Genomic DNA, 27,616 nt, shown 5'->3' on the forward strand with positions numbered 1-27,616 from the left:
GAAATAGGCAGAATGTGGTAACTTAGAGCCACCAAGTGTGAATTACAGACAGTTCTGGTGTCATTGACGTCCACAGCAAATCTTACTTGGCTGCAGGTGTGAAAAGTAACCATGTGAGTGTTCCCAGTGAAGAAACCTCCTGAAAGTCTTAATCTTCTATACATTACACATTTTTCCCACCCAACCCCTGGTTATTTCCTCGAGCCACTGTCTTTCATTCTAAACTCTACTTCCCAGTCCTTTTAAGTCAATAACTTGACTTCATCTTACTGTTTTCTTCACAAATTTTAAGACCACACACTGAGCTCTGCTAACACACTGTATTATGCTACTAGTAGACAAATTTTAACATCACATCACATACATGTTGCAGTTGCTGTTGTAACATGCCTTTTAAAAAATACCTTTATTGGATGAAATTGTCTCTTTCCCAAGAAAAAATCTGGTTCTTCAATATAATTTATTATGCCTTTTAAAATTCTATCTGTTCAATAAAATCTTTACTATATTATAAATACCTGTAACGAAAATATAATTTAAAATTCTGAGAGAAAACTTTTTTTTACTTTCACATTTTTCACAAAACCCACAGAGGCACCAAGGAAAGACTAACAATAAAATTAATTTACTCCTATACAAGCTGATCTGGGTTGGAAACATTCAACAGAGGTTTTAAACTTGTCTTCTGGCGAAACTCTGGCTACAGCATAGGAACTGATCTTAAAACAAAGGAGCGTCTTTTGTTTCCCACCCTTTTAACCCGAAAATGTCTTTCAGGACTGATGGACTGTTGCTAGTACTTTCCTCACTGTAACATACCCGAATAAGGATTGGCTAAATTAGTTGTTATCTGAGAGAACCAGCCTCTGAGCTCCATGGCACAGGACTAAAAGTGGTCCTTACCTCACCACATTGTTATATTCTGAAAATTAAACATTAGTGAAAATAAGTGCTCTCCTTCTGTAATAGCAGCAATTAGAAATTTTCTTGTTTTGCTTGTTCATTATTTATGCATTGCCAGAAAGCTTTTGCATAAAGGACAGCAAAAGAAACCTTTCTGATTTGGATCACTGCAGGGATTTACATTTAAATTACAGAATTTATTCTGAATTTTGAAAAATCTCCATCCAAACTGAATTATGAGCAAAATGTTAAATTCCTGTCTTGGAGACACATCATTTTAGGGAATAGACAGTGAAGAAGAATCAAATAATTCTAGGGAGTCTGTAGAACACACTTAAACAACAGACGAGAGAGGCAGAAAAGTAAAAAGCAGTCAGCACTTTTTTGGATTTTCTTTAGCACTGCAATGAGATAACTATCCCCTGGAAATCTTCATTTCCTTGTTCTAGATCCCCTACAGTTTCTGAGCATCCAACATGGCTTTCTTTTTTTTTCTTTTTTTTCAATTATGAAAAGAAAAATAATATGTCACTCTTGCCTTAGTCTTTAAAGAAGTATCTGTGGAAAACTGCTTGTCTGGTAAAGTTAGAGAGTTAGTCACCCTAACTGCTTTCTGACAACCACCTGCCTTATCCTCTTCCACTTTCTCCTTCTTTCTATTCCTCTCCCTCCCACTCCGCATTCCCTGCACACCCTTCACAGGGTATTTTTTTTAGTCTCACACCTCTCCTCGTCCATTTTGCCTTGACTTCCTAGATTTTTGGGAAGTGTTACAATCTACTACAGATACTCTTTCTGATCCACCTTGGTCACAGTTCAAGGAAAGGACAAAGCGATCCCAGCTTTGCTGTTCTGAATACTGCAAGGTGTAGCCATGTCAGAAGGCAGTTATGTTACTTCAGAAACCTAACTGATGACCCACAGGTAGAACGTTGGTCCCCAAAACTTATATAATTGACACAAATATATCAGTACTCCATCAGGTAATTCATAACAGGTGTAAAGAAAGCCAAGTGCTATCTATATAGGAGACTCTGTCCTCATTAACTACACACTGCCTAGAAATTCTAGGCTCATGATTCAGGCACTTCAATTAGGTATTTAAAAGTTAGGTGGAGAAAATGACATCCCATGGTCTGGGATGTCTCATTTGGGACTCTTTTATATTAGTGTATGTCTGTCTGTCTGTAGTCTAAATTGTGAATAACTTCATCAGTCTTCACTGATGCCCCAGTCCAACTCCAGCCTCCCAGATGTTCCTTTACAGGAGAACAGAAGGGCAAGGGAGCATTGTTGTTTGGAGGAGGAACAAAGCACCTATGACAGAAGCAGTACTGTCTGCAAGTATTAAATAGGAATAAATGACAAATATAACAGAGACTGCAATATTCACGACAAATCCACAGATAAGAATATATCCCCATAGCTTTGGCAGTTTGGTTCAAAACTGCTTGTTAATTCAGGTTTTGAATCCTACTGCATGCTTAAGTGAAGAGGGTGGAAGAATAAGTAATGTGAAAACTGTTTAAAATAGAGCACTAGGGTTTTCAGGGGAATAATATTGCATTTCATGCCTGAGGGGGCAATTCTACTCTGATGGTAATGAAAAAAGGTTTTGAAAAAAGATATTACTAAAAAGTGTCAGTTTCCCGCCTTATCCGCTCACACCTGTTTTTTCCCTTCCTTGATATTGGTACTAAATATGAAGCAATCAAAGCAGCAATCACAAGTAGAGCATACACAGACTTTGGAAAAAAAACCTACAGGTGGGGAAAATGAATATTTCCAACTCAGTGCCACACCCTACAGTTTAGTTTCCTTCATTTATGATATCAACCAAGGCTTGCAGCAGTCTATCATCTCTATGCTTGTAAGGTTTGGCATTGTAAAAAAGATCAACGTAGTCACTGTACAGACTTTCTTCTGAGCCTCTCAACTGGGAAGGCTTGTTCAATTTTTTGAGGGCTTGATAGAAGTGTTCATATGGAATATTTAACTTCTCACTTGCAGTCTTCTTTGGCAGTTGCTTCTGATTCATCTGTCTGCTAAAAGCACTTCGCAGTAAATGTAGCATAGCCTGTGATGGGATTTTATCTTCTGCTTTGTCACTGCTGCTACTGGTATCTTCTGTGATTTTGGGTTTTTCACTCAGGTTCTCCAGTGTGGTATGGTCCTAGAATACAGATTAGCATAAAAAAAGGTTAGGTGTCGATGGAAAATTGACCAGTTTCAGGTTTGCTCTGGTTAGGGATCTCCATTTACATGTGAGCAGAAGCTATTTTTTCATTCAGTAATCACATGGCATCTAGAAAACAACCAGACCATTATCAACTGAAACAAACTACTGAGAGAATTGTATTGTATAAAGTATCAAGTCCCTCCACAAGATAGGTAGTTACAAATTCATATTCCGCATTGGCAGGATACAACATGTAATTTTACACCAAAATTTGTCCCAGTCTTTAGAGATATATCTGGGACACAACTCCTCAGCAGCCTAAATTAAGGAAATATACATGGAGTGCTGAGAGCAGCTCTGACTGTGCCACATATCCTTGTGAAAAGGATTGAACCAGTGCTTCCATACAACCTTCTCTGTAGATGATCTCACTTGAGAAAAAGACAGTGAAGTACAGCTAATGCGTGGCCATGATACCTTGGAAACTTTGGAAGACCAATCTCAAATTCAGATGCACAGAGCAGCTGGTGAGAGGCATGATCTTTTTCAACAGGAGTATGTGCCTGTATAGCTTCCCAGTTTACCCTAAAATTGTCTTTCTAACTGAACACTCATTTTATCCTCATTTGTTCTCTACCATGTCCACCTATCTTCTCCTATAGTACTTTCTGGATCCACTTTGAGCAATTTTGAGCTGGCTTCCCACCAAGTCACCAAACGCTCAGTGAAAGCCTTTCCCCCGCTTCCCCTTTAGGCAAAGTTAAAAAAACTACACAAACTGAGAGAAACTGAAATCAACTGAATTATACCAAAAATATATATTTACATATATTTACAATTATATATATTATTTGAATATATATATATATTGTACACACAATAGGGAGCTCCCGAGGGGGAAAAAGGGAAAAGGGAGGGGGAAACAGGGATAAAAACTAAAAACAAATATCCTCCAAATATACCTATTAATAGAGAGCTAGCGGATAAGTACAAAAAAAAGCGGATTAAATACTTCCCTGATCGGGACAGCAGAACTGTGTGAGGCAGCAGCCAACTCCCCCACGCCTCCCGGAGAGACCCGAGATAAGGGCAGGTCTGAGCAGCAGGCCCTGGCCCATACAGGCAAAGCCTGTCTGCAGAGAGACCTGTCCCCTTCAGCCACCAGAAGAGAGAAGAGTGAAGGCCTCTTATCTGTGCCTTTTATATGCTGTGTTACGGAAAGGGATGATATGGAATACTTCCTTAGATCTCTGACCCCGTTGCTAAGGAAGGCCTAAAAAATCCAAGAAACCAACCCACTACAACTTTTATTTTCTTGCCCATGGATGCCAGATCTGCTGACACTTACGTCATGCATTTAAAGACCATAATCATGTCTCCCTCAATCTTCTCTTTCATAACCTACCTCAGGAAGAGAGTTTAACCAACTTTATGGATATCCTAATTACCTAATGGGGAGACAATTTGATGTGATAGGACTAATAAAGAATTCGGACGCTCTTGACAAAATTAAGCGCCGTGAAAATGTACAATACTGCCATTCTGTGCATCCTGAAACCCATTGTCCCTCTGCCTCTACGTTTACAGCACTCTGCCTAAAGGGTAGAGAGGGGGTGATCAAGAAGCAGGCAGCAACAGATCCACTGAACCAAACCACCTGAATAAGTGAGTCCCTGACTTTTGACTTATGTTACAAACTTCCTTCCAAACTCCCTGGAAACAGGCAAAGCTGCTCTTGGATGCAACACTTGTTCTCAGTAGAATTACATAAATTTAGCGTGTCTGCCAAAGGCGTCTTCCTCCCTCCTTTTACCACTCAACTGCACTAGCTACAGATTTCCCTGCTTGAGTAGCAAAATCCTGTTACCATCCTAAACCCCTTATATTTTGGTATATGAAAACAGAGAATAATAAAAATATCAATTTTTAACATTGACAAAATTAAGATACACAACGCAAAAGTGGTCAAGGGTTAGATGAAATGAATAGAGAATGAATATGTCTTACTAGGAAAAAATAACATTTTCTTATAAATTGAAAAATGCGTAAGGAAAAAAATTATTGTAATACTACCTCTACAAAGTCTGTCATCTTCTCCACTCCTCTTCTGTCATTTTGCACAGCATTGTAGGATGTATATAAACGTGGCTGCTTCATGTGTTCAGGCTGGGTAGCAGTGCCATGCAAAATCAGTTTCCAATTTACAATCCTTCCTTCATTTTGTATTCGTCTGGACTAAAAAACAAGCATGGCATTAGAATAGGTTCTCAGGACATAAGAAGATAAAACAAGACACTTGATTTTAAAGTAGACAGAAATTACTAAAGCAAACTCTAAGGCTTTCAATATCTAAATTTAGACAATGATTCATAGGCACAAAAACAAGGATATATTAGAGACTATATATCAGAAAGTGGGATTTAATACAATGGCTTAACCACTCCACATATTTACATTTTGATGTAACATAATTATTAATTAATCATGTAAGCATTGATGGAATTTTGACGTAACACACAATGCTAAAAATTACTTAACTGGTACCTTGCATTATTAAAATTTGCTCACTAAGACATTCCTTGGCAATTTCCTTATTAAAGTTACCACTGGAAATGGTAATGTGAAATAACATTCTCCAGTGGTGTGCAACAGCAATCTGAAACACAGTGTGTGGAAGTGAGCAACAAATGCTTATACACAAATTTTGGTAGCAGTACTTCAAAAGTAGAAAGTGGAAGGGACAAGTACATGGAACACTTAAACTTTATTTGACCAAAGCTGCTTTCAGAATTTTTGCTCATTCATTTCGTGACTGAAGATGGCTGCTGAAGCTCTTATTTTCTAAGAGAAGTCTAGACTAAAGTTTACCTACACAACTTACATGACAGTTAAGGCTACTCATAACTACAACCTATGAATAGCTCTGCATGGGAATCTGTGATGTCAGTAAGGTCATTAACATGAAAGCTTTTTCAGGAATCACAAAATCCTAAAAGTTGAGCAAAGAGTATACTATGTGTTGAGGACAAAAATTCTAGTTTATGAGGAGTTTCAGGAAGCTCTCACTTGAAAAGAAAAATGAGAAATATTTACAAATAAAATGCTCTTCTTAACATTTTTTCCCCCAAAAATGCGTTCAAAGAATAGGATATCTGTAACCATGGGGTTATCTATAACCCTGCAGCATTAACACTACACTATTGATAATAATATTACTTCTACTGCCTTGTCCATCTGCTCAGCAATTGGCAGTAGCCTCCTGTTTACAATTTGAGGCCAATAGGGGCTGCAGGCTCAGAGTCTAACAGGAAGCATTCAGTTTCTGCTAAGATCCAACCTCTAATGACAAGCTTATGGACAGACAACCTCAGTGAGATGAATGTGTTTGATCACTCTCTCTTTGAAGGAAATGTTTTTTCAGTTGCCTACCAAGCAGCTTTATTCTGGTGTCTCGCTGTTGTAACTCATATCCCCAGGTGGTTTTAATAAACTGATTTATTTCATATCTGTAGACTTCTTGGCTTTAACCCTTAAACATTGTTCAGCAGTAGTTACTCTCAGAAAGAAATCAGGGAAAGGTATGCATCAGAATAGCTCACTGAGATCATCAGAAATTGAATAATTCAAAAGGGTTTGAGTTAATGAAAACTGTGCTTGTGGATCAAGAGAAGACTAGATCCATGCCGTGTTCTTTTCTGCAGAAAAAAATTTGCAGTTAACTACATGTTAATTTGATTGTGTATTTCACTCCATGAATCACAGAAAACTATATTAAGTGATTTCTTCCAGTGACGTATGTCTGAGAAAAACAGACATGAAATTGTTTTTGACAGGTACGTGTCAATGTCAATTGCATTTGAGTAAAGAACAAGAAAATGTGACTCTATTTTTTTACTTTAATCCTTACAGATATTTTAAAGAAACTCTCATTAAGATCAGTTAATGAGAAGGCTCATAATTCAACATGCTTTGCAGTGGTTATTGATGATTTTATTTGTGTTAGCTTCCAAACATAGCTAATTAACACACAGACACACTTACCATATCAGTAATTCTTAAAACCCAGGTTCCTGTTGGGTTTTCTCCCCATGTATGAACAGACATGAAGTCCCAGTTCTTGAAGCCATTGGGAGATTTATCTCTCTCTCTCTCAGCCAGTAAGACAGTGCTGGTCCCTGTGTGAGTGCAAGATCAACAGTAGGGTTGTTCATACATGTCTGCTTTTACTTTTCAAATTGTTCAACTTGCACTCTACCTAGTGCATAGGTAACCTGGAAAATGCACTATTTAACAGTGGTTCCCTTAACAGTGGTTCCTTTAATTATTTTCACTGCAGTATTTAAGAGCACGCAAACTACTAGGTCACACTAAAAAGGCACATCTTGATCAGTGTTCTATCTCTAACACAAAAAAAGCAGTGAATGCACATAAAGAAGCAGAAGTCAGACACGATTGGTGTTTTCCACTGATGAACAGTTCAATAAACTTTTGAAATGGAAGTTTTGAAGGCAAACCAGCTCCTGTAGTATTGTGAAACCACAGCCTTGTCCTGATTCCCTCACTGTATTTTTTTTTTTTTGTTGACTGGATGTAAATTGTTACAGCCTGAAATGTTCCTCCAACAGGGTGAAATAGTTATTATTACAATAATGCTGCAGTTCACAAAGTATTTCTGCAGAAAAAAAGAGATTATACTGCATGGTAGGAAATTCGTTGGGCTTAGTTTGCTTCTAAGGAGAAAGCAAGGGAGCTCTATTTACATAATAAGGAGCAGAGAAGCTCCAAGGAGTCTTGTCATAATTTATAAATATATTTAAACATAACACCATAAATACAGAAAAGGAATTACATAAATTTGCTAGTAACGTTTTGCAGGAAAGTGGAAAACTAGCAAGAAACAAGGGAAAAACAGCTTAGCCATGAAAGCAAATGATGCTAAAGTGGGGGCAGCAGTATTTGCTTATTACTACCTAGAAACAGAAAAATTAGATCAGTCTGATGTTTAAATTCATATCTGAAATCTTGTCTTTTTTTTTCCTAATAATACCAGTTAATCTAACAGACCTTACTGTCTACAAAGTTGTTTATACTAATTCTTTTTTTTTTTTTTTCTCCTTATGGTGTTATTTCAGGGTATTGTCAGGACAGCTTGCCATAGTCTAGCTCATTTAGCATATTTGTACTAAGGTGCCTAACAGAGGCAGTGTGTTTCTAAATACACAAATGTGGAGATGCAGTAATATTTTCTCAGTTTTCCATTAGTCTACTAAATCACAGGAAGTCTGATAAGCATTATTGAACCATAATTTGTTGTTTGCCAGGAACCTTCAGTTTTCACAGGTCCTGTTGCCAGAATGAAAACGTACCATGCCTTTATTTTCTAAAGTAGGATTTTCAAATGGGTGAAGGCTGAAGAGCGGTTCCTGTGGTTCCCAGAATTCTTTATCCTCACACTCCCCTCACTGTATTTGTCCAGTGATATATATAGCTCTTTTTAAAGCCACCGAAGAACATAGAGGTGTTTTTTAATCGAATAAATGCTACACATTAGAGCAACACAAACAAGGTGTGTCTTTGCCTCCTGTACCTGATGGAGATACCAGTGTGACATGAAGATCACCTCTACGGGAATACTCGATCGTTGCCTCAAGCTGCACATGCTCCAGAGATACAATGGAGTTCTCTTGGCCCTCACAGGCTTTTGTGGGAATTTCAATGATGACTTCTTCGTTTGCTCTTAATAATCTGGCAAAAGTTACAGCAGTTCTTTGATTATTCAGAGGAACCTTTGATTCTGGATCGTGATGTGAGGTGTAAATGACAGATTTAAAATTTCAGAATGTTGAGGAAGAAAGAAGTAAAGACAAATTCTACATTTGATATTCTTTCGAATGCTTCTATGAAAACCATGGGAAGTTTTGGAAGCACAGATAGTATTGAAGTGGATTGCAAAAAAAATCAGTCTTTGCAGGCAGCTACATCGCACAGCTGTATCAGACTTAGACTTTGTTGCCTTATACAAATTTCCAGAAGAACTGTTATCATAGAGCTAAAATATGACAGCAGCAACCTGTCCTGGTCCTTTGCAATCAATGCCACCTCAAGGAAAAAAAAAGCTAACATCTTCTGTTCATGCTCTGCACAGACAGCTTCTCTGCACAATTCCCATTACTTCCAAAGAGAACGGATATCTAAGCCTCCACATAAATAATTCAGAACTCAGAATCATGGGATTTTTGTTTATAATGTAACACACAGGACTGCCATAAAAATACATAAGCAGCAAGTATTACATACATCAGTACTGTGTCAACTTCCTGTGGAAAAGAGAGACCTCATAAAAGCAAATTGATAATAAAATAAATAATAAGGCTACCAAGCAGTGACTCTCCAAAACACTGCAATATGTTTCTGCAGACACGGTGCATTGACACGGTATAATTTCAGCCTTTGAAACAGATAATTTTTTCTAGACAACAAATACATAAATGAACAAGTGGAGACAAAAACAGCCCATATATCCTTATTGATTAACCAACTCAGTGACTAATTATAATTTATGTGCATGTTCAGCTCAGTTTAGGCTCACTATGCTGTGAGCACATGTGAATGTGGCTGGGAAGACTTTTCAGTGAGACTTTGGGACACTTGTTTTTCATAAAAGAAATGCTACATATATGAGTGAAGCTTAATCTATCACCTTGATTTCAACATATCCCATGCCTGTCAAAGGAGAAGAATTGCTAAGACCCATTACAGATATTTTTTTTTAAATCCCTAGGAGACTTCACTATCTTTTTGTCTATCTTCTGATACTGTCTAAACATTCACACTTTAGCTGACTGGGTTCTGCCTTAAAGAATCCTTCACTCTAGTAATTTCCATCAGTCTTACACTAAAAAAACAAGAAGCAAATGCTCCTTGCCTACCCTCTGAGGAATACAGTAAGGCAAAACTAAGTGAACCAAAAGAAATCCCTTAGCCTGGTTGAGGGCAATCTATGAAGAATATGATCCTTCAGGCTTTACTAAGATAGACATAAGCTTGGTAACTGCTAATGCAAATTCTTACCTTGGTTCAAAGCTCTGGTCTCTGACAATACACTCTCTCTTTTCTGGTACACCTTTCCATCTTTTGGGATCAGCTAAATCTACCAATGCATTGGCGTTCAGTAGTCCAAACCCAAATCGACTGTTGACCATCAGTCCCGCTCCATTCTTTTTCCATCCTGGGTTTCCAGACAGTGGATCATACTCCGAGGTCCACACTACCAAGTGTTGCATATCCCTCCACGTTAGGTCTGGGCTGTTGAGAAAATGATCCTGGTTAGTTGTTTTAGGGCACTTTTCTCTCAAGTATTAGTCTGCCATAGAACATGGTTTGAAGGTATATGGCATCCCATTATTTTCAAATACACAGCGTGTCACACGCTTATCCTCACAATACTTCTCCAGGTAGACAAGAAAAACAGGTATCTAGCAAGATTATAGTCCAATCCTTCAAAATCGTCCTGGCATTTAAAGTTAGCTACCAGTACTAGTAGTCCCCACCAGTCTTTACAGAACCTGGACTTTGAAATTTCACTGGGTATTTGATTCTGTGATTAACTCCACCCTTTAAAACATCTGAGCGTCTTGGCTTATGTCACCAAAGGGGTATGCAATAGAAAATGGAACCGAATCCACACCATCCAAGTACTAAGTCTGTGAATTTCTACCTAAAGTATTTTCTGTGGAAAAGCCACTGTCCTATCCCTTCTTACCTTCCCCACATTCTACATTCCACCTGCCCTACAGGATCCAAACCTGGCTGCTCCCTGCTTGCTCTGACAAACAAGCTTGGGCACCTTCCATTTTATGCCTCATCATTGGCAGAAAATCTTCTGCAAATTGAATGAAGACCTAATTTAAAATCTTGCAAACTATTGTCTTCAAATTATGTTCTCCTCATCCATGTGCAGCTTCATTTTAAGTGCATTTGACCCAAAATCAGTAAACACTGTTGCCAATACACAAAATGGACTAATATTCCTCAGTCATTCAATTCCTCAGGCTTCAATTCCGTTGATTCTGCTTTTCTAGGAAGGTGTTGAGGCAAGTTGCTGCTTGTTTTTGTCATCAGGCTGAGCAAGTCTGACTGATAAAAAGTGGAGCTATAGCATGAGGTGGTGCCACTTCAAACAGACAATATTTCAGGGAAGATGGTGGGGTGGCTGAGGGACAGGGGTTTCAAAAGGTAGTGGTGTGTCATCTTACTTTGCTTCCAGTGCTAGAGCAAAAATCCCTGCAGCCAGAGGTGCAGATGCAGAGGTCCCAGTGTGAGTTTCTGTACATTCATTGTGAAGATCAACACTTGTCTGATAGAAAAAAAAAACAAACCAAACCAAAAAATTCCCAGATTATGTGAATAAACAATTGCAAGTACAGTCATATCCACACTCACAAACATAACTATGTATCCTTTACTTGGTGCATATTAATATACACCTCACCAGAAGAAAAAGTGATGGATGTTTAAATCTGTTCATATTTGAAGCCACTCCTTTTACTTCAACTATAATTTTTGTATCAAAACGCTTTGTGTTGGAACAAAATACTCCCACACTGAATATCTTATTTTATTCTAAGATTTCACAATAAGTGTTTCAGGCTTACTGGTGAATCATAAAAACAGATCATTGTGTTGGGCCTAGAACATTTAAAATTACTGCTTGCTGGAAAATTACTCATAGGGTTAGTACTGGTGTTCTGCTCCCTCTTCAGCAGAAGAACTATAATTTGCAATGAAATATGTGTTTTATTTGGAAATTAAATACCAAATTCATCATCCTATGTATCTACATCTCAACTATAAAGAGAAGCCACTTAAGAAAGACTAATCTCCTGGCTAACTTAGAATGACATTATTTTATCACAGCAATTTTCTTCAGCACAAGAAAGGCACACAGACTGATACGTTTGCTTGCCGAATACCTTTTATAGGTTTGGAAGTAATTATTGCTGCTGTTGCTCTTACACAAGGTGTATCAGAGACCCCTACATCACAGGTTCTTTTTCCTTTTACTCTAAATCTCTTTTCATTTGCCCTTTCTGAACAATGGTACCACATCAAACCATGCAGAGGCCTCTCTCATACACAAACAGCATTCACAAATAGCAGACAAATTCAGCATGTTGACTTAACTGCATTGACACAACAATTTTCTCTAACCATTGCTTTACAGTAGATGTTTCAGGGATATGATCACACTTTGGATTACAAATCCCTCAAAGTTTCAAGGCAAAAGCACTAAGCACGTCACACATTACACAAAGCAGGCACTTGAAACCAAGCATTTAAGAGGTTTCATTTGTTATTTGCATATGCAATACATTTCTGTTTGTTCTGAAACTGGTAAAAACAACCTACAATTCTTTGGTCAGTATAATCCCCACTGCTGTATGCTGTGGCCAGAGTTGAAGAGCACTTCTCTGCATACCAGGGAGAAAGCCCTTGCTGAGAAGCACTGCTAATGGAGATTGTGTAGATACTATCAGTGTAACCATCACAGTCACAGTTGTCACCCTGGCGACCTCCATTCCCTGAAGCCCACACGAAAATGGAGCCTTTCCCATTTCGGCCCTAGGGAAAACAGAAATGACTAGTTATCAGAGATTTCAGACCCTGAGTGGTTATCCCAAAAAACCTAATACACCAAACATTCTCAGACAGAAAAGGACAAATTTCCATAAGCACTGTAGAAGACAGAGACAGAAGAAATCAGCTGTTTGACACATCCTACTTATCACCCTGCAGCACATCAATTAGTTGGACTGGCCAAGGTTTAGTGTTCCAGGTGTAGCAACTTTCCTTAGAAGAGGTTTTTAGGTGAAAAAGAGCCTGTGTTCAACGGGTAAATCTTCCCTCATGCTGATGTTTTGATCCTGACCATTTCTAGGAAAAATACCCATTTATTTTTAAGACATAGCAAGTTCATCAGAGGTTACTTCATTTGCCTTTCCTGTAATCACAGAGGTACGGGTTAGCAGCACAAATGATGTCCACATTGAAATCATCCTTTCCCTCAGAGATCTGTCATTCAGCATCACCAGTCTCCAGACACAACCACACTCATTCCCTGCTCTGGTGTCTACAGTGCAATGAGAGAGCAGCAGCCAACGCTTGATGCTGGCAGCTGACAGCATGTAAACCACCACAGCTATTACCCTAAGCACAAATCACCCTATCCAGTCTTAAACTGTGCTAGGCCTCCAGAGGAAAAAAATCTGTTTCATGTGACGAGCAAAAGTTCGTATGTTGTTCATTATTAATATATGTTCATTATTACTATATGTACATTCACTAGAAAAAATAGTTGAAATACAGATTTTTATCATCCAACTCAGGTGAGATTTTAAGCTATTCATGCAAGTGCTAGGAAATTCACAGCACTTAAAACATTAAAAGCATGATACTTTTAAAGATATTGTAACTGCTGTCTTAGGATGGACAAGCCACGTCAACTACTGAAAATGATATAGTATCTTTGAGAATAAAGGCTGCACTTTGGAAAAGCACTGGTGTATCTAAACACCTGGTCTGACTTCACTTAGAGTGATACTAACACCTGTTAGATGCTTAAGGTTAAGTCTGTGCTCAGGTGCTTTACCAGCACAGCAATGAAGGATCCAGGCACTAGAGTTGTTGCCAGTCCCTACTTGACTAACTTTAAGCAGAATGGAGACAAGCCAGAGCCTTGCAAAAGGAAGTCTGACAAACAAATGAGTAAGTTTGCTCTCCATGGGAAATAGAACAAATTGTAAAAAAGGATACATTCTTTGCCAAAGAACCTGCTTCTCCAGAGGAAGACCACTGAACAATTGTTGCCAATTATCACTTAATTATCACCTCTCTCTTCTCTTGCTGCCTACTTATAGGCTTAGATCTTTGTTCGTTACCAGACCACTCTCCCTGGTTTCCATTCTTCTCTCAGAGTATCTTTGTCAGCTGTCAGACTCTTCATTCTTCTCTCCTTCTCCCCTTCTGTTTGCTAATGTTAACTGCCCCTTATCCAAAATTCTCTCTTTGCCTCTGTCCTTCAAGCTTTCCTCCATTTCTCCCTGATTTAGTCTTCCTCTCTATATGAGTACCTTTAGGTATCTTTTCACCTCACTGCCAAGAGCAAGAGTAGTTTATTAATAAATACCTGGCAGCTCTCAGTTTGCACCATATTTATCATCCAACCAGATCTAAAGAGTGTAACATCAAAAAAAAAAGTGTAAAAACATTGCTTCCAATACTCTTCATCATGTATTTTTACTATATTCATTTTAACTGGATCATGATACAAACCAATTTATAAATTAATGCAATTAACACAATACAAGCTCGTCCACAGGGTGCTAAAGTGCATCACTATTTCACATAACAGAATATTCACGAAGCAGAATCTTTTTATTAAATTTTATAGGCTTTCAGTGTAGAAAGCCAATTACTATTCAGTGCAAAACAAGTAGTAGAAAAGGGTGGGGGTAGGGTGAGACAAAGGCAGCAAAAGTAAGGATGGAAAAAGAAACCTTATCTGTGGAGATTTGCAGTCTAAAATCACCTTAGAAAGCCCTAAAAGTTCTGGTCTGGCTGGAAATGTCTCTGACCTGTACTATTAAAATATATCTTGCCCATTTCAAATATATTTGAGCAAAGACAGCACAAACTATTTTCATTTCTTTCCTGCTATCAACCATTTTAAAATTCTGTTCTCTGCCACATTTTGCTTTATCTTTCTCTTTAAGTATCATACCTGGTTTATCCCATACTCAAAAGCCTTCTGTGCCAGTCTCCCAGGTCCCTCCACAGTTTTGCCATCATCGTTGGGGCCCCAGCTTGCACTATAAATATCCACATGTTCTGGGTTGAAACCAATGGAACTGGCTTCAATAGCATCAGTGACTATTCCATCCAGCATTCGGATACCTTTAACAGAAAAAAAAAAAAAGAAGTAGCTTGGATTTACTTTCTGTTCCCTCCTCCTTGTCTTTGTTAACTGTTTTTAAAGATTCTAGCAATTTTAATCCATAACTATTGCGGCCACAGCCTACTGCTGTTCATGTAAGTAATACTGAGCAGACAGTCCCTATCAGTGTGAAACAGCTTTATTTGCAGAGCTCAGTGTTCTCTACAAATACAAAAAAAAAATAAAATTTTTTGCCTCTTATTTATTTCTTTCTCTCCTTCTAGAGAGACCCAAAAAAGTCTTGCTTACTGTTCCTGCTTTTTCTTATTGCATTCTCTTTCTTCTCTGTTACATCTATAACAAAGACTTCTCAAACTGAAATGCCACTGAAATTAAATAGGTTTTACCAACATAGCTTTTACCAGCATTACTTTTATCTTTAAGAGTTCTAGGAGTTTTAGTTCAAAGATGTAGTTTTGAGTGTTCTGACTAAAACACTTTGCCCTCAAAGTCATTAAGGTTCTGCTGTCTTTGTGATGTTGCTATTTCAGTAGCTCTTCAATCTCAAAGTCATTAAGGTTCTGCTGTCTTTGTGATGTTGCTATTTCAGTAGCTCTTCAATCTCCACCACAGAAAAAAATCTCACTGTTGTTTTACTGCCATGGTTTTTTCTACTATGAGCAATCCAGAGATATCTAGCCATTAACAATTTATTAGGAACTGCATGATCTAATCTTCTTCAGAGCAAGCCTGATCTCAGTGGTACTTAAAATTCAGTTGCAGACAGCAGTTCATCTGCAATGGATCCATCAATCCACACAAAACCACAGCTCTGCAGCAGGACTGTAACCCTTGTCCAGTGCTGGAAAAAGGTACAAAAAGAAGAAGTTTGGCAAAATTTCCACTGTGGCACGGCTCTCACAGCAACAGCAGCAGTCTAAGAGCAACAGCAGTCAGGATTCAGCCCGTGTTTACAAGCAATAAAAATATCTGGGTTCTCTTGAACCTGGCATTTAGTGCTACAGCAGCTGCACCATCACTGGCAGTTGGTGAATTATGAGTACTCATTTTCTGCTATTTTCCACAAAATGGGGATCTTGCCAAAGCACAGCAGGCAAAATGTGGTCATTTGATCAAAACAAACAAACAACAAAAAAACCGGCAACAAAAAAACCCTACATCACCCTTGCAGTTCAGTCTCTTGTTCTTTTTTTTTTATGCTATCAAGCAGGAAAAAAAAGATTGCAAGCATAATTCTTTTCTCAAATGGCTAGCCTCTCAATATTTGTAATACACTTGAGATAAAGCTGAGCTTTATTATTTCATATTCACTAGTGGCAAAAATCAGAAAAAGGAGTTAATCCGCTCAACTGCTCTGCTATCACTCACAAAGCTGGGAAAAGCATCGAGGTATATCCTATGCCTCAGGTACAGGCTTAAGCTCATAATGCTTTGATTACTCTTTTTTTCAGCTGGCTCAGAATTGTGAGATCCTCTCATACCAGCATGCTGTGAGCAAAGATCTGCCTGTGTGAAAGCAACTTCAAGCTCCAGGTGTGAGCTTGCAACATCTAATGAGATACCAGGAATGCGAAGAGTAGCATATAGATACTTCACACAGAAAAAGACAAAGCCCACTCTGCAGATAAATAATGTAAAAAAGAAAAAAAACCACAACACTGACCACACACTGACAAAAACAGTTCAAGGAAAAAAATCGCTGCCTTGTCTTTGTGATCATCAAAAATCCTGATTGTTCGAGTCAACTCAGGGATTTGATGACTGCAGTGATACTCCCCTAAGCAGATTCCAATTATGTCCTCTTGCATAAACTCTCTTCTATTCTTGCTCCTATCATCAGCCTCACAAAATCAAAAGCAGACAAAGCCCAAGGTAATTTCAGACACATACATGTATGTGCCTGGCTGAAGGCTATTTTTAGCAACACGTCACTGTGCAGGAACTCTCAGCCCAGTCCTTTGTAAAATGGAGCCACTTAATCACTTAATTTCCATGGCAGCACCATGGAAATATCATAGCCCAACACTATTAGGTATGCATAAAAATACATACATCCTGCTTTACTCCAAAGGTGATCGCTGCACACACGTTTCTTAGCTCTGCACAGAACAAGAGGTGAATGTTAAAGGACACTGAAAGGTGTAACTTTTGAAAACTGGCATTAAGAAGTATTTTTTTTCACTCAGTGCACTAAAAAGCCTATGAGACTCACAGCCATAAAGAACTGAAGGCACTAATCAAGGTTCCAGAATAGGGCCAGGCCTTGATGTGACTACTGAGAACACTCAGGATTACTAAAGTCATTATTTTCATGGAAAAAAAAAAATTTTGAATGGAATATTTTGGTTTACCCCTCAAGGCAAAGTTAAACCAATCTCTGATGCTGAAGGTTGGAGAACAAGGTGTTCCAGACGTCAGGATTTCTTTCCCTAAAGCAGCTGATGCTGATTATCAGAGGGAAGGCACTGGCTGTGCATCACTGGATTTATTCAGTATGGCAACTGCTACAAGCAAACAGCCACTTAAAGAAGTCATCCTGTATTAATATCAAATAGAAGTGTGCAATGTGTCATTTCATGGATTTAAAAAGAAAAGAAAAACAGCTTCTGAAGAAATTAATGTTGTAGAGCTTGTATCATCAAAAAATTCTTCCAGTGTTTAGCCACTCCAAATTTATCTGAATCTTTTGAAGACTTCTCGTATCTTCCACTGCTCTTTGAATATATTTTTGTTACATCCCTATCTTAATCAGTCTGGTCACATCTAACAGCTTACAATTTCTTTCAACTTTTCCTTTCTTCCTCCTCCCCCACCCAAGTATAAGCTGCTTTCTTGGTAATGTGGATTGCTGGACTGCTTTTCCTCCTGTCATTTTCACTTTCTAGATAAATCACCCCACACAGATCTGCAGTTTGCAATTGCAAATGAGTGCAGAGCATATGCAAATAGCTGTGGAAGAACCTCCTCTGTAGATGCAAGAGCCTTATAATGTGGGCACAGCGGGTGTTCAGACATCTCTGCAGCTTCATCCATTTTGCCCTGCTTTGAAAATTTGACATCTTTGTCTTATGAGTAAGATATTTTATTTAAACAGATCATGACAGCATAATGCATTATGGCAAAGGCAAACTGCAAGGCTGACATCTATGACAGCTCAGTAGAGTAACTGGGAACCTACAAACATCAGTCTGAAATGGTGGGAACGACAGTTACGGGTGTCAATTGCCACTCTCATCCCACTGTTTAAAAGGAAAAAAAAGGAGTAATGGAAAAATTAGGCCTGTACAAATATCTTCCTCTGAGCTAAATAACCATTTGCAACTGATACTTTTATCATGACTATTTCATAAACCTCTAATGGATTAAACTTTTAGTCACCACTTAAAAAAGCAACATTGATTGATGGGCAAGCAAGAATCTACTTGTTTTCAAATTTAACTTATGGTGACAATAGAGAAGTAAAGTGTTGAAACAAAAACCCCCAGCAGTTTGAATATCCTGACTGACGTGACCTTTTGAATGCAATTGTGTAGCTGGAAACAATATGCTGCAAGCCAGGATGGGTATAAATTTATATATTCTTACTTTCAGTCTACTCAATCTCTCTCCTCCCCTATGTTTCCTCCTTCCAGAATAACCAGTTCTAAAAAGTGGGTCCCTTATTGCTTAAAAGATACAGCCTTAAGTCTGGGTATAATATAGCTTGTTGCTATTATTATTATTATTATTATTATTTAGTATTATTACTGTTAATATTATTATTACTAGTATTATTGCTATTATCATAATCATCACCACCACCTATATTGTCACTGCTGTTGCTTTATATTCTACCTGTATTCTACTCATAATCAAATTCCAGAGTTTGTTCAAGAAATGCTGTCATACAGATGTAACACTGCACTATAGCTGGACAGGATTTGTAGCTTATAACATTCCAAGATTCATGTTTTCCAAGAAAGACCAATCATTCATATTTCAGATTAATGGTATATGAAAATACTCAGGATCTGTCTTGTTTCATATTTCATATTCATATTTGACATCCAATTATTTTCATTTTCTTACCTCCAACTCTGGAGTTGTAGGCTACTCCGACTCCACATTTTCTGTTGTTGGCTTGCATGGCAATTTCTCCTGCACACCGTGTCCCATGCCTGAATAAATATAGCAAGAATAAACAACATCTCATAACATCTTTGGTGTAATGTACAGAAAGACTCATCATTGACCTTGATTTGGTGGAAGTCCTCTTTTAAATTAATGCAGTGCAGCTGTTGAACAGCTTTTGAGTTGTATCTATGTGATACAAAAATACTTGTTTCCCTTAAGCTTCAAGAAACATAATTTTTATCTACATAATGATCAAAGGAACATCGTTATGACATGATATTTTACCTAAGTCACACTGAAGTCTGTAGACACATTAGATACCAGTATGTTAGAAGAGTGCAAAAGTAGTATAAAATTATGGGGCTAAGAAGCTGTCTGTAGACAGAAATAAGATAAAAGTAATTTTTAATCACACATTTAGATATCCTTTTTTTAATTACTACCTTTATTTAGGAATTCAGAAAATGAGCCTTTAAAGCATATCCATTGCCAATTTTTTTCTTGTAACCAACTATTTTCTAAGCAATTCTTTTTTTAGATTATTGTAATTCCACAATACAGAAAACCTTCATATAAGAGTAACTGTAAGATTTGTACTATTATGTAATAGTACAAATTGTTATTCAATGACATGACTGAATGCTTCTGGGCTGAATTCCATTTACTTATTAATAAAGATTAGAGGCAATACAGGTAGATTTAAGAGATACTGTCATTGTAACAAGAGGATAATGGCTTCTTGCTCTTAAATAATGCTGTAACAAAGCAGAAATGCAATTTTTCAAATGTCTTATTCATGGGGCGTTTATCTTTTGGCTGATCTTTCCCCCCCCCCCCCATGAACTGATTTATGTAGTGGATGCTGCAGCATTGTCTGATAGTCAACAGGGAAACAGTGCATCAGTTTCTTACTATCTGTATTGAGTAGTGGCATCCTAATTTGTCAAAGAAATTGACTCCTTTTGTGCACCAGCTTGTAAGGAGGTCTGTTCTGTTCTCTTCTTTGTGGAAAAAATCCATTCCTGAACCACAATGGATAGGCCTTGGTGTGACAGACGCACCAAGAGGCTCCACTGAGTATCAAAGAGCTGGCTTTACAGAAAGGGCATTAGAGAAAACTCCTCTCTCCTCTGAGATGCACTACGTGAACTGGTTAGTTGTCTTGTGATCAAGCTTTTTGATACTTTCTCAGTTATTACCTTAAGGACATTTAGGCCAAATTGGGTCTAAATAAAGCTCCCACATGCTTCACAAGAGACCGAAAAACTGTCACAGGAGTGAATGTAACCTCCTCCAGTATTTGCCCATGTGTCACACTCATATGAGGTCACCTGTGGTTGCATGCACTGAAACAGAAGTTCAGTGTTCCAGCTCAGCACTGTCGATCCAAAAGCCACTGCCAGAACTGAAAATGGGTGTCCTTAGCTGCAAGAGCTGATCTGAAGGGATGGGTTTCTTGGTAGGTTCCCCTAAGAGACAGTCTCTTCTAGGGGCTTCATAGGAGACTTTTTTATTTTTTTAAATTCCCAGTCCAAAGCAGAGGACTGAAGTAAAAATCTGCTTAGGGAGGTAACGCTCGAGAAACACACATGGTCACATGCACAGATTGTTCCCTTCAGCTTACAGAAACACATCAATACCTTCCACATACAAATCCAAGACATCACAGGAAGATTACAGCTATGAAGCTCTTCATTTGGGAATTTAATTCTAATGTTTATGCCAATGTTACATGAGAAGACTTGTGCACAGGAACACAGGACGTTTCTTCTGAACATTCAAGAACATTTCCTTACTGTGAGGGTGACCAAGCGCTGGCACAGGTTTCCCACAGAGGTTGTGGAGTCTCCCTCTTTGGAAATATTCAAAAGCCATCCAGATGCACTACTGAGCAACTGGCTCTAGGTCTCCCTGCTTGAGCAGGGGGTCAGACCAGATGACCTTCAAAGGTCCCTTCCATGCTCAACCACCATGGGATTCTGTTACACAAATTATTCCTCTTATTGCAAAATTGCCACAGGAGACATACACAGATATTTCTGCATTTGTACCTTCTAACACACAAATTAATATCATACTGTTTTGTTCTCTTCACGCAATTGGAAAGCTACTCACTTGTTTTCATTTGTTGGATCATATCTAGGAAAGGGATCATGATCATTGTCATTGAAATCATAACTTGCATTTGGGTCCTACATGTAAAAAAAGAAAAACAGAAAGTCAGAAAACTACAAAGTCCATTTTTAGAATGTGTAACAAAATGTGGTCTAGAGTCTGTATTTATTTACTTGGTGAGCCTCACACTGGCAGCAATCCAGTGGGGAGAACTTGATGGCCATTAAAAATTCCGTAATTTCTTCATGGAGCTTTAATAATTCAACATTAAACCACTGTATACAAATACGCCTCAGAATTAAATCCACTGAAGGACGAATAAAAAAACAAAATACCCACCCCACTACCATTGCTAAGTAACATTCAGCTTCCTGTGACACAGACCAGGTTCCAAACCATGCCTAAGACAAATATTCCAGTCTCTGTACTGTAGAACCTGACTTATAGAACAGACATGGAGCTGCAGAAGAGTGTCTGTACATCGAATTTACAACTGGTTAATTTATTCCATAGCATTCTAGTCCTCAAACTTACATAGTTGGCATAGATGTCAGTGTGATTCCACTCCAAGCCATCGTCCAGTACTGTGATAACAACTCCCTTGCCTGTAATCCCTTTTTGCCACACAGGAATAACATGAAGATCCAGCTTGGGCAGGGATGGAGTTATTCTTGTATCTTGCTGGGGGACAGAAAAGATTAAAATATGTTACCATTTTATCCATTTGTAATAAACAGGTCCAAAGTCATATTTTAAAGACACTGTAAACTATCTCATCCTCAACTTGTATATTTTGATTGAATGTTTCAAAGATAAAACAAAAATTGGTTTCATCAAATACTTGTAGCACTGAAGGTTTTACCCCACTACTTGAAGATCCCTGAAGGCCACCTCTGAACAAAGAGCATCTTGTATTTACTGGAGGCAGGTAGCAGAAATGTGGGAATGGTAGGGATGCACTGATGGACCTTGGAACACTGAGTTAATAATCAGACCTGCTAATGCTTGTTCTTCTCATTTGATGAGGAGCCAAGACGGTACCCAAAGTACAGTGAGCTGGATTTCCTCCAAATGTGTTTTCTCCTCTGACATTAAAGTTAGCCAGAGCAAAATAATTAATGGATAAAACAATTAAAGTAGTCGTTTGGTTGGGAGCAACTGTGTGGAATCACAACTTTCTGTTTACTACCCTCATTACTGTTCCAGTGGTAAAGCAACTGGATCTATGAATCATATATAGACTTCTCTTCCACAGCAAGTTGATTTTTTTTTAGAGTAGCTCCTAAATGGGTCATTTTTTCTCTCTAATACTAAATGTGCAACACATACATCTAATTCAGAAAACTTGCTTACAACCCCTGTAAAAGCACAGATGCAAAAAGAAGAATTCTCTTTCTGTTTCTCTGTGCCTAATTATGTTAGTTGATTGCAGGGTTTTTTATGTATTTGTTTACAGAGGAATGTTGCATAAAATACGAGGCTTAGAAAAAGAAATTTTTTATGGGAATGACATTTCTTTCATTTTATGCTGTCTTTTCTGGCTGCTGCCATTCAGGAAATTATTTGAGGTTTCATATTTTGTTCTCTCAAATCTATCAAATAAGATTTTCTTCTGGTGACATGTGAAGATACACTGAAGGAGGGAGGGAGGAAGGAAGGAAGGAATTATAGAAGAAAATTATTATATAAGAAATTATACAAGCAGCCTAGAGTTTGGCCTGTTTTCTCTAAGCCGAACTGAAAAAGTAAAAAGTATTTCCAGCCAATCAGGCAACACTTGTGCTTGACCTTTCTTCTTGATTTGTTATACCCACATATAATCACATTGTTATTCTGAGTGAAAGCAATAAAGCCTAGACTGAAGGAAGAGGTAGAAGCACAATGGAAACACAGGCTCTTGAAAGAAACTATATAAAACATAAATGATCAACTGTGTTTCTGAGTTGTCACATGCAGGCAGAAACTACAGAGCTCAGGTAATTTATTTTCCCTGAGGTTTTTGAATATGTGAGCTGTAGAGACCCTCTTACACATGAATCCTAGTCCAAGAGGCTCAAGGCTTCATGCACATGCATGAATGTGCTTTTGGTTTAATCTGAACTATGCATTCTGCACTACCAATTTTAATGAAGAAATACATGACCAGGTTCAGATATGATAATGGTTGTCTTACACACCAACAGCAAACATTTTAAAATTATCCTAAATGTAGCTTTCCACTGTTAAAATTTCTTGTATCAATCGCCATCCTAGCCAGCAGCCTAAATTGTTTTTTAGAATTTTTGTACAAACAACACTATTGTTGTTTGTACAAATAGAAGGTTGCCTGAAAATATTATGCACAAAGATTTCTCATTTTTACAGCATATGCTAATGAAAGGGACTCTTCATTTACTCCCTTCAGTGTAATTGCTTCGTTACCAGCAAAATAATGCAGCACAACCAAAATCCATCATCCTCAGTTCCACAATGGAACAAATTCTTACCAGATACCACTGCTGATTCCACATAGGATCATTGAAAAGACTTTCCGCAGAGTCTCTCACAGTGGCACGCTTAGTTCGCTTCTTTTCATATTGCTGCTCTGCCCATGACACCTACAATTATTTGTAAAAATATGATAAGTGAACCTCTTTGGTTTAGGACTCTAGAGCATAAGGGTTTTTCTCACATGGAGAAATTTTGATGCCTAAAGCAAAACGAGCAATGGTCGATACGGAGAGAAGGATTGTTTATACTGTGGTACAGCATGATATGGGGAAGAGAGCTTGGTGAGATCATTTCTATGAATGAATTCATAGAAAATCATGAAGTACAAGTTAACAGTAGAACTCCTGTGAGTGACATAATGCAGGCTTTTATGTCAAATAAAACTGTGTGGTATGGCTAGAAGGTCATCTTAAGCACTGGTAGTCATCAAAACAAGGAAAACCATAGCCTGCTTCTTTCCTCTATCTACCTTTTATTCACACTCTATTTCTACAGGGAGTTAAAAGGAAAGAAGAAGGATTATCTCTGGCTTTAGTCTAGCAATCATAATGATGCTGTTACTCATAGACCAGCTAGACCTTCAAGTATCCTTCTGAGTGGTGTTTTGAAGTGTGATCAATTAGTAAGATATGAATATTGGACTACCTTCATCACCGACTTGATTCCACTTAAAGCAACTGAAAGCCAAAATGCTTTCCACATGTTTTTCTAAAGCAGTAATACAATGAATTTCATAGCATTTGTGCACAGAAAGAGCAATCTCTAAGTCACTTGGTGGTATTTTAAACATGTATCCCACTCAGCTCCCTTGAAAGTATTACTAAGCCCATTCAAATCAAATCCTGACTATGATACCTCTCTCTGTGCTGTGTGCTACTTTTGGAAATGGGAATAAAACATTATTCATAGTTCGTACCTGTACAGTCACCCTGACACAGATAAGGTTGGTACTTTTCATCCCAATTTCTGAACGACCAAGGCAAACTCAGGTTCAGTGGATTGCCAGGATCCTGTGACAAGCCTCACATGCTGAGTGCCTTGGATCTAACCTTTTGCTTTCAACCTCTGAATAGATTTCATTCCTTTTATGTGCTGTGATTGAACAGCTTTATGATCCTTACATTTATTGCCATACATGAAACAATAATGACTCAGAAATTAAAATGACAAAAAAAGTATTCATTAGATGAGAATACAATTTTGTAGTGAAAGCCTAATGAAAATTCACCACCAGGACACAAATCCTTTAAAATGGTGGCTACACCTGGCATGTTTACTATTCTCTTTGCTATATATTTAGTCCTAAAACCCCTACAAACCTTAGTCAGTTATAGAAGATGAATATACCCATGCAAGTGTATTTTAAACTGCCCTGTTGATATCTAGCACTATACATACTTGTGCATGCGTTAAAGCAATTACATTTGTCTCTCTTCCCTGCCCACAGCAAAGCCTGACCTCTTCATCACCCAACAGTAATTAACAATTGACAACTTCCATGTTTGGGGTTTTTTTTCACTGTGGACAAGTGCAGCAAGGAAATGAGCTGAAACTCCTGAGCACATATGTCAGACAAACAAGCCCAATGTTTGTCACTCAGCAGCTGGGTGAGGTTCCAATCATCCACCTACAGCAAAAGCTGAAGGCTGTGCCAAATCTCCAACCCCTGATATATCAATTAGTAAAAACAATCTCGATTCAAATCTACTTGCAAGAAAAGTAGATTTGGAAACTAGTGCAAACACCAGAAGTTTTGGAACTGGATAATTATATCCCTTCACAGCCTTTATCAGTTTTACAACAAACACTATAGGAAGCAGATAAATATTCAGATTAGAGCCAAGTTTTACCACAGCTTTCACACTTAACATACCGTAAAATTCATGGAGGCATTATACAAAAAAAAAACAGGATTCCTTTTTCTTTCCCTTTTCAAAGGCTGAATTTAAAACCTTTTTAAACAGGCTGTTGCTGAAAAAGAACAGCTCTTTAGAGCAAAGGTCTGCGTGTAACTACACGTTACATGATTCCTTTGTGTTTATACACTTACATAATGCATAATTACATCTCATTCATTCACAGAGTTAATTTGCATATTAGATGGTAAATAAAAGGGAAATTGGAGTAAATTTACCAAATCACCTGCAGCACTTTGAAGCCCTGTTTCTGGATCTAAGTATGCAAGTCTGTAGTAACGTCTGGTGGCAATGTGAGTAACACAACCACTTCCATTCTGCTGCAATTTTAGAAAATAATGTATTGAGCACTGTCATTCTTCCCTATGTAAGAGATGTATTCGATGTATTAAGTCCAAAAAAGGGAGAAACTGCAACCAAAACTCTGTTCTTGAACATCGTACTATGATGACATTGGGCATCTGATCATATGTATGGGCATAAATTAGAACACTAGTTTACATTGAAACTGTGGGTTTGAAGTTAGAATTATTTCAACTTTAACTGTTAAATCAATGTTTGCAAGGACATAGATGGGAGTGTATGGTTTTAAAAGACAATAGGCAAAACAAAGACCCTGTCTCACCACATATAGAATATTTCCTCCTAGTTGACATTTGTATCTAAAACCTCCAGATAGGAAATTACTCATTCTCAAATGATTTGTTCTTATATTGTAAATTGTCAGTTTTTATTATTAGGTTACTTCATGTTTTGGACTGCTCATATTGTCACAATGATTGCTGCAATAATGCTGACCTGTAAATCAAATTTTGTTGTTCTGAAATTTGACAGAAAACAGTTTTTGAGAGAGGCTGTCAGCATTCTGGTCTGCTCCTTAAATTTGTCATGAACCTCAGTTTTTCAGTATGCTAACAAACAGAAATGCTTCTCTCTTAAATAGAGGTCAGATAAATTGGGAGTCTTATTCACCAGTGGATCATGCTTGAGATCCCTGGCTCTCCAGTGTGCCTGTTCTCTGACTGCAGTGGGATCCCGGTGTAAGAAAAGAAAGCAAGTCTGGAATGTGTGATGGATCCTTTGAGAAGGGGCTTTAGTTTGTCATGGAAGCCAATCAGGCAAAACCTCAGCCCTTTTTCCCTATTTCGTTTTTTTACTTAATATTCAGCCACTTTAAATCAAACCTAATTCTCATAGTAATTGCACAGACGTGGCCTAATTAAACTTAGTGCATTATGGATTTTTACTTTGAATCAAGTCCTGTGGATCCCTGTTCACATTTTTATCAGTGACACATCAACATCTGTGATCTTAATTTGGAAAGTTCTTGTAAAATATATGGTAAGGGAGGGTCAGATTCTGCCTGTTAATGACAGAATAGTTAAGTATTATTCACCATGAGTACGATTGGCTGAATATATTAGACTTGCAAAATGAGGAAAGCCTGCCTGTGACCTCATTATGAATCCAGCAATAAGGCAACAGAAAAAAAAACAGACAAAAACAGAAAAAAAAGGAGATAAAAAAAGAATAAATTTAACACTCACCCGCTCATCATCAGAAAGTCTCTTAGTGATATGAATGGCACTTCTCCGGGATCGTCTGGGATGGCTTTTATGTCTGAATAGATAGTGGTTTTTGAGCGATCCAATCTGTAAGACACAGGCACACTTTAACTGCTGAGAGGAATTTCCCCACAGTCAGCAAGTAACAACAATCAGAATCTGACCAAATTCATTCCACTCAAAAGACAAAGGAGCAAGAAACTCTCTTTTAGATATTGTAATCTGAACTAGAAAAGACTCTTCAAGTAAGGAGTGCTCATCACTGTGGTAAGTAACAAGTGCTTATCACAGTGTGCTGTCAGAAGAAACTGGGGGAATATTTTCATTCAGGCTACTCAAGTGCAGTCATGACTACTACAGTACTCGGTAAGGTATCACCTTT

General features: G+C 37.9%; 1 protein-coding gene across 1 annotated transcript; it reads right to left on the bottom strand.

Moving 5' to 3' along the window:
* Positions 1-308: 308 nt before the first annotated feature.
* On the bottom strand, positions 309-27,318 carry PCSK1 (proprotein convertase subtilisin/kexin type 1). The gene is made up of 13 exons (XM_029959944.1): positions 27,217-27,318; positions 23,750-23,860; positions 21,798-21,944; positions 21,264-21,340; positions 19,104-19,192; positions 14,862-15,034; positions 12,491-12,703; positions 11,338-11,438; positions 10,154-10,387; positions 8,670-8,827; positions 7,124-7,257; positions 5,156-5,317; positions 309-3,076 (listed from the first exon to the last, which is right to left on the bottom strand). The coding sequence occupies exons 2-13, from the start codon at positions 23,771-23,773 to the stop codon at positions 2,714-2,716; spliced, it is 1,875 nt and encodes a 624-aa protein (XP_029815804.1). The 5' UTR covers positions 23,774-23,860; positions 27,217-27,318; the 3' UTR covers positions 309-2,713.
* Positions 27,319-27,616: the final 298 nt, after the last annotated feature.

The sequence above is a fragment of the Manacus vitellinus genome, unplaced genomic scaffold (assembly GCF_001715985.3).
Source record: "Manacus vitellinus isolate BGI_N305 unplaced genomic scaffold, ASM171598v3 scaffold_23_pilon, whole genome shotgun sequence".
Lineage (NCBI taxonomy): Eukaryota > Metazoa > Chordata > Aves > Passeriformes > Pipridae > Manacus > Manacus vitellinus.

Bases quoted from the DNA above. Each gene is read 5' to 3' on its own strand.
- PCSK1 (XM_029959944.1), bottom strand. From the start codon at position 23,773: ATGTGGAATCAGCAGTGGTATCTG. The intron at 21,341-21,797 runs GTAAGTTTGAGG...TTTTACATGTAG, and splicing joins CTGACATCTATGCCAACTAT to GACCCAAATGCAAGTTATGA. The intron at 19,193-21,263 runs GTGAGTAGCTTT...ATATTTATTCAG, and splicing joins GATCCAACAAATGAAAACAA to GCATGGGACACGGTGTGCAG.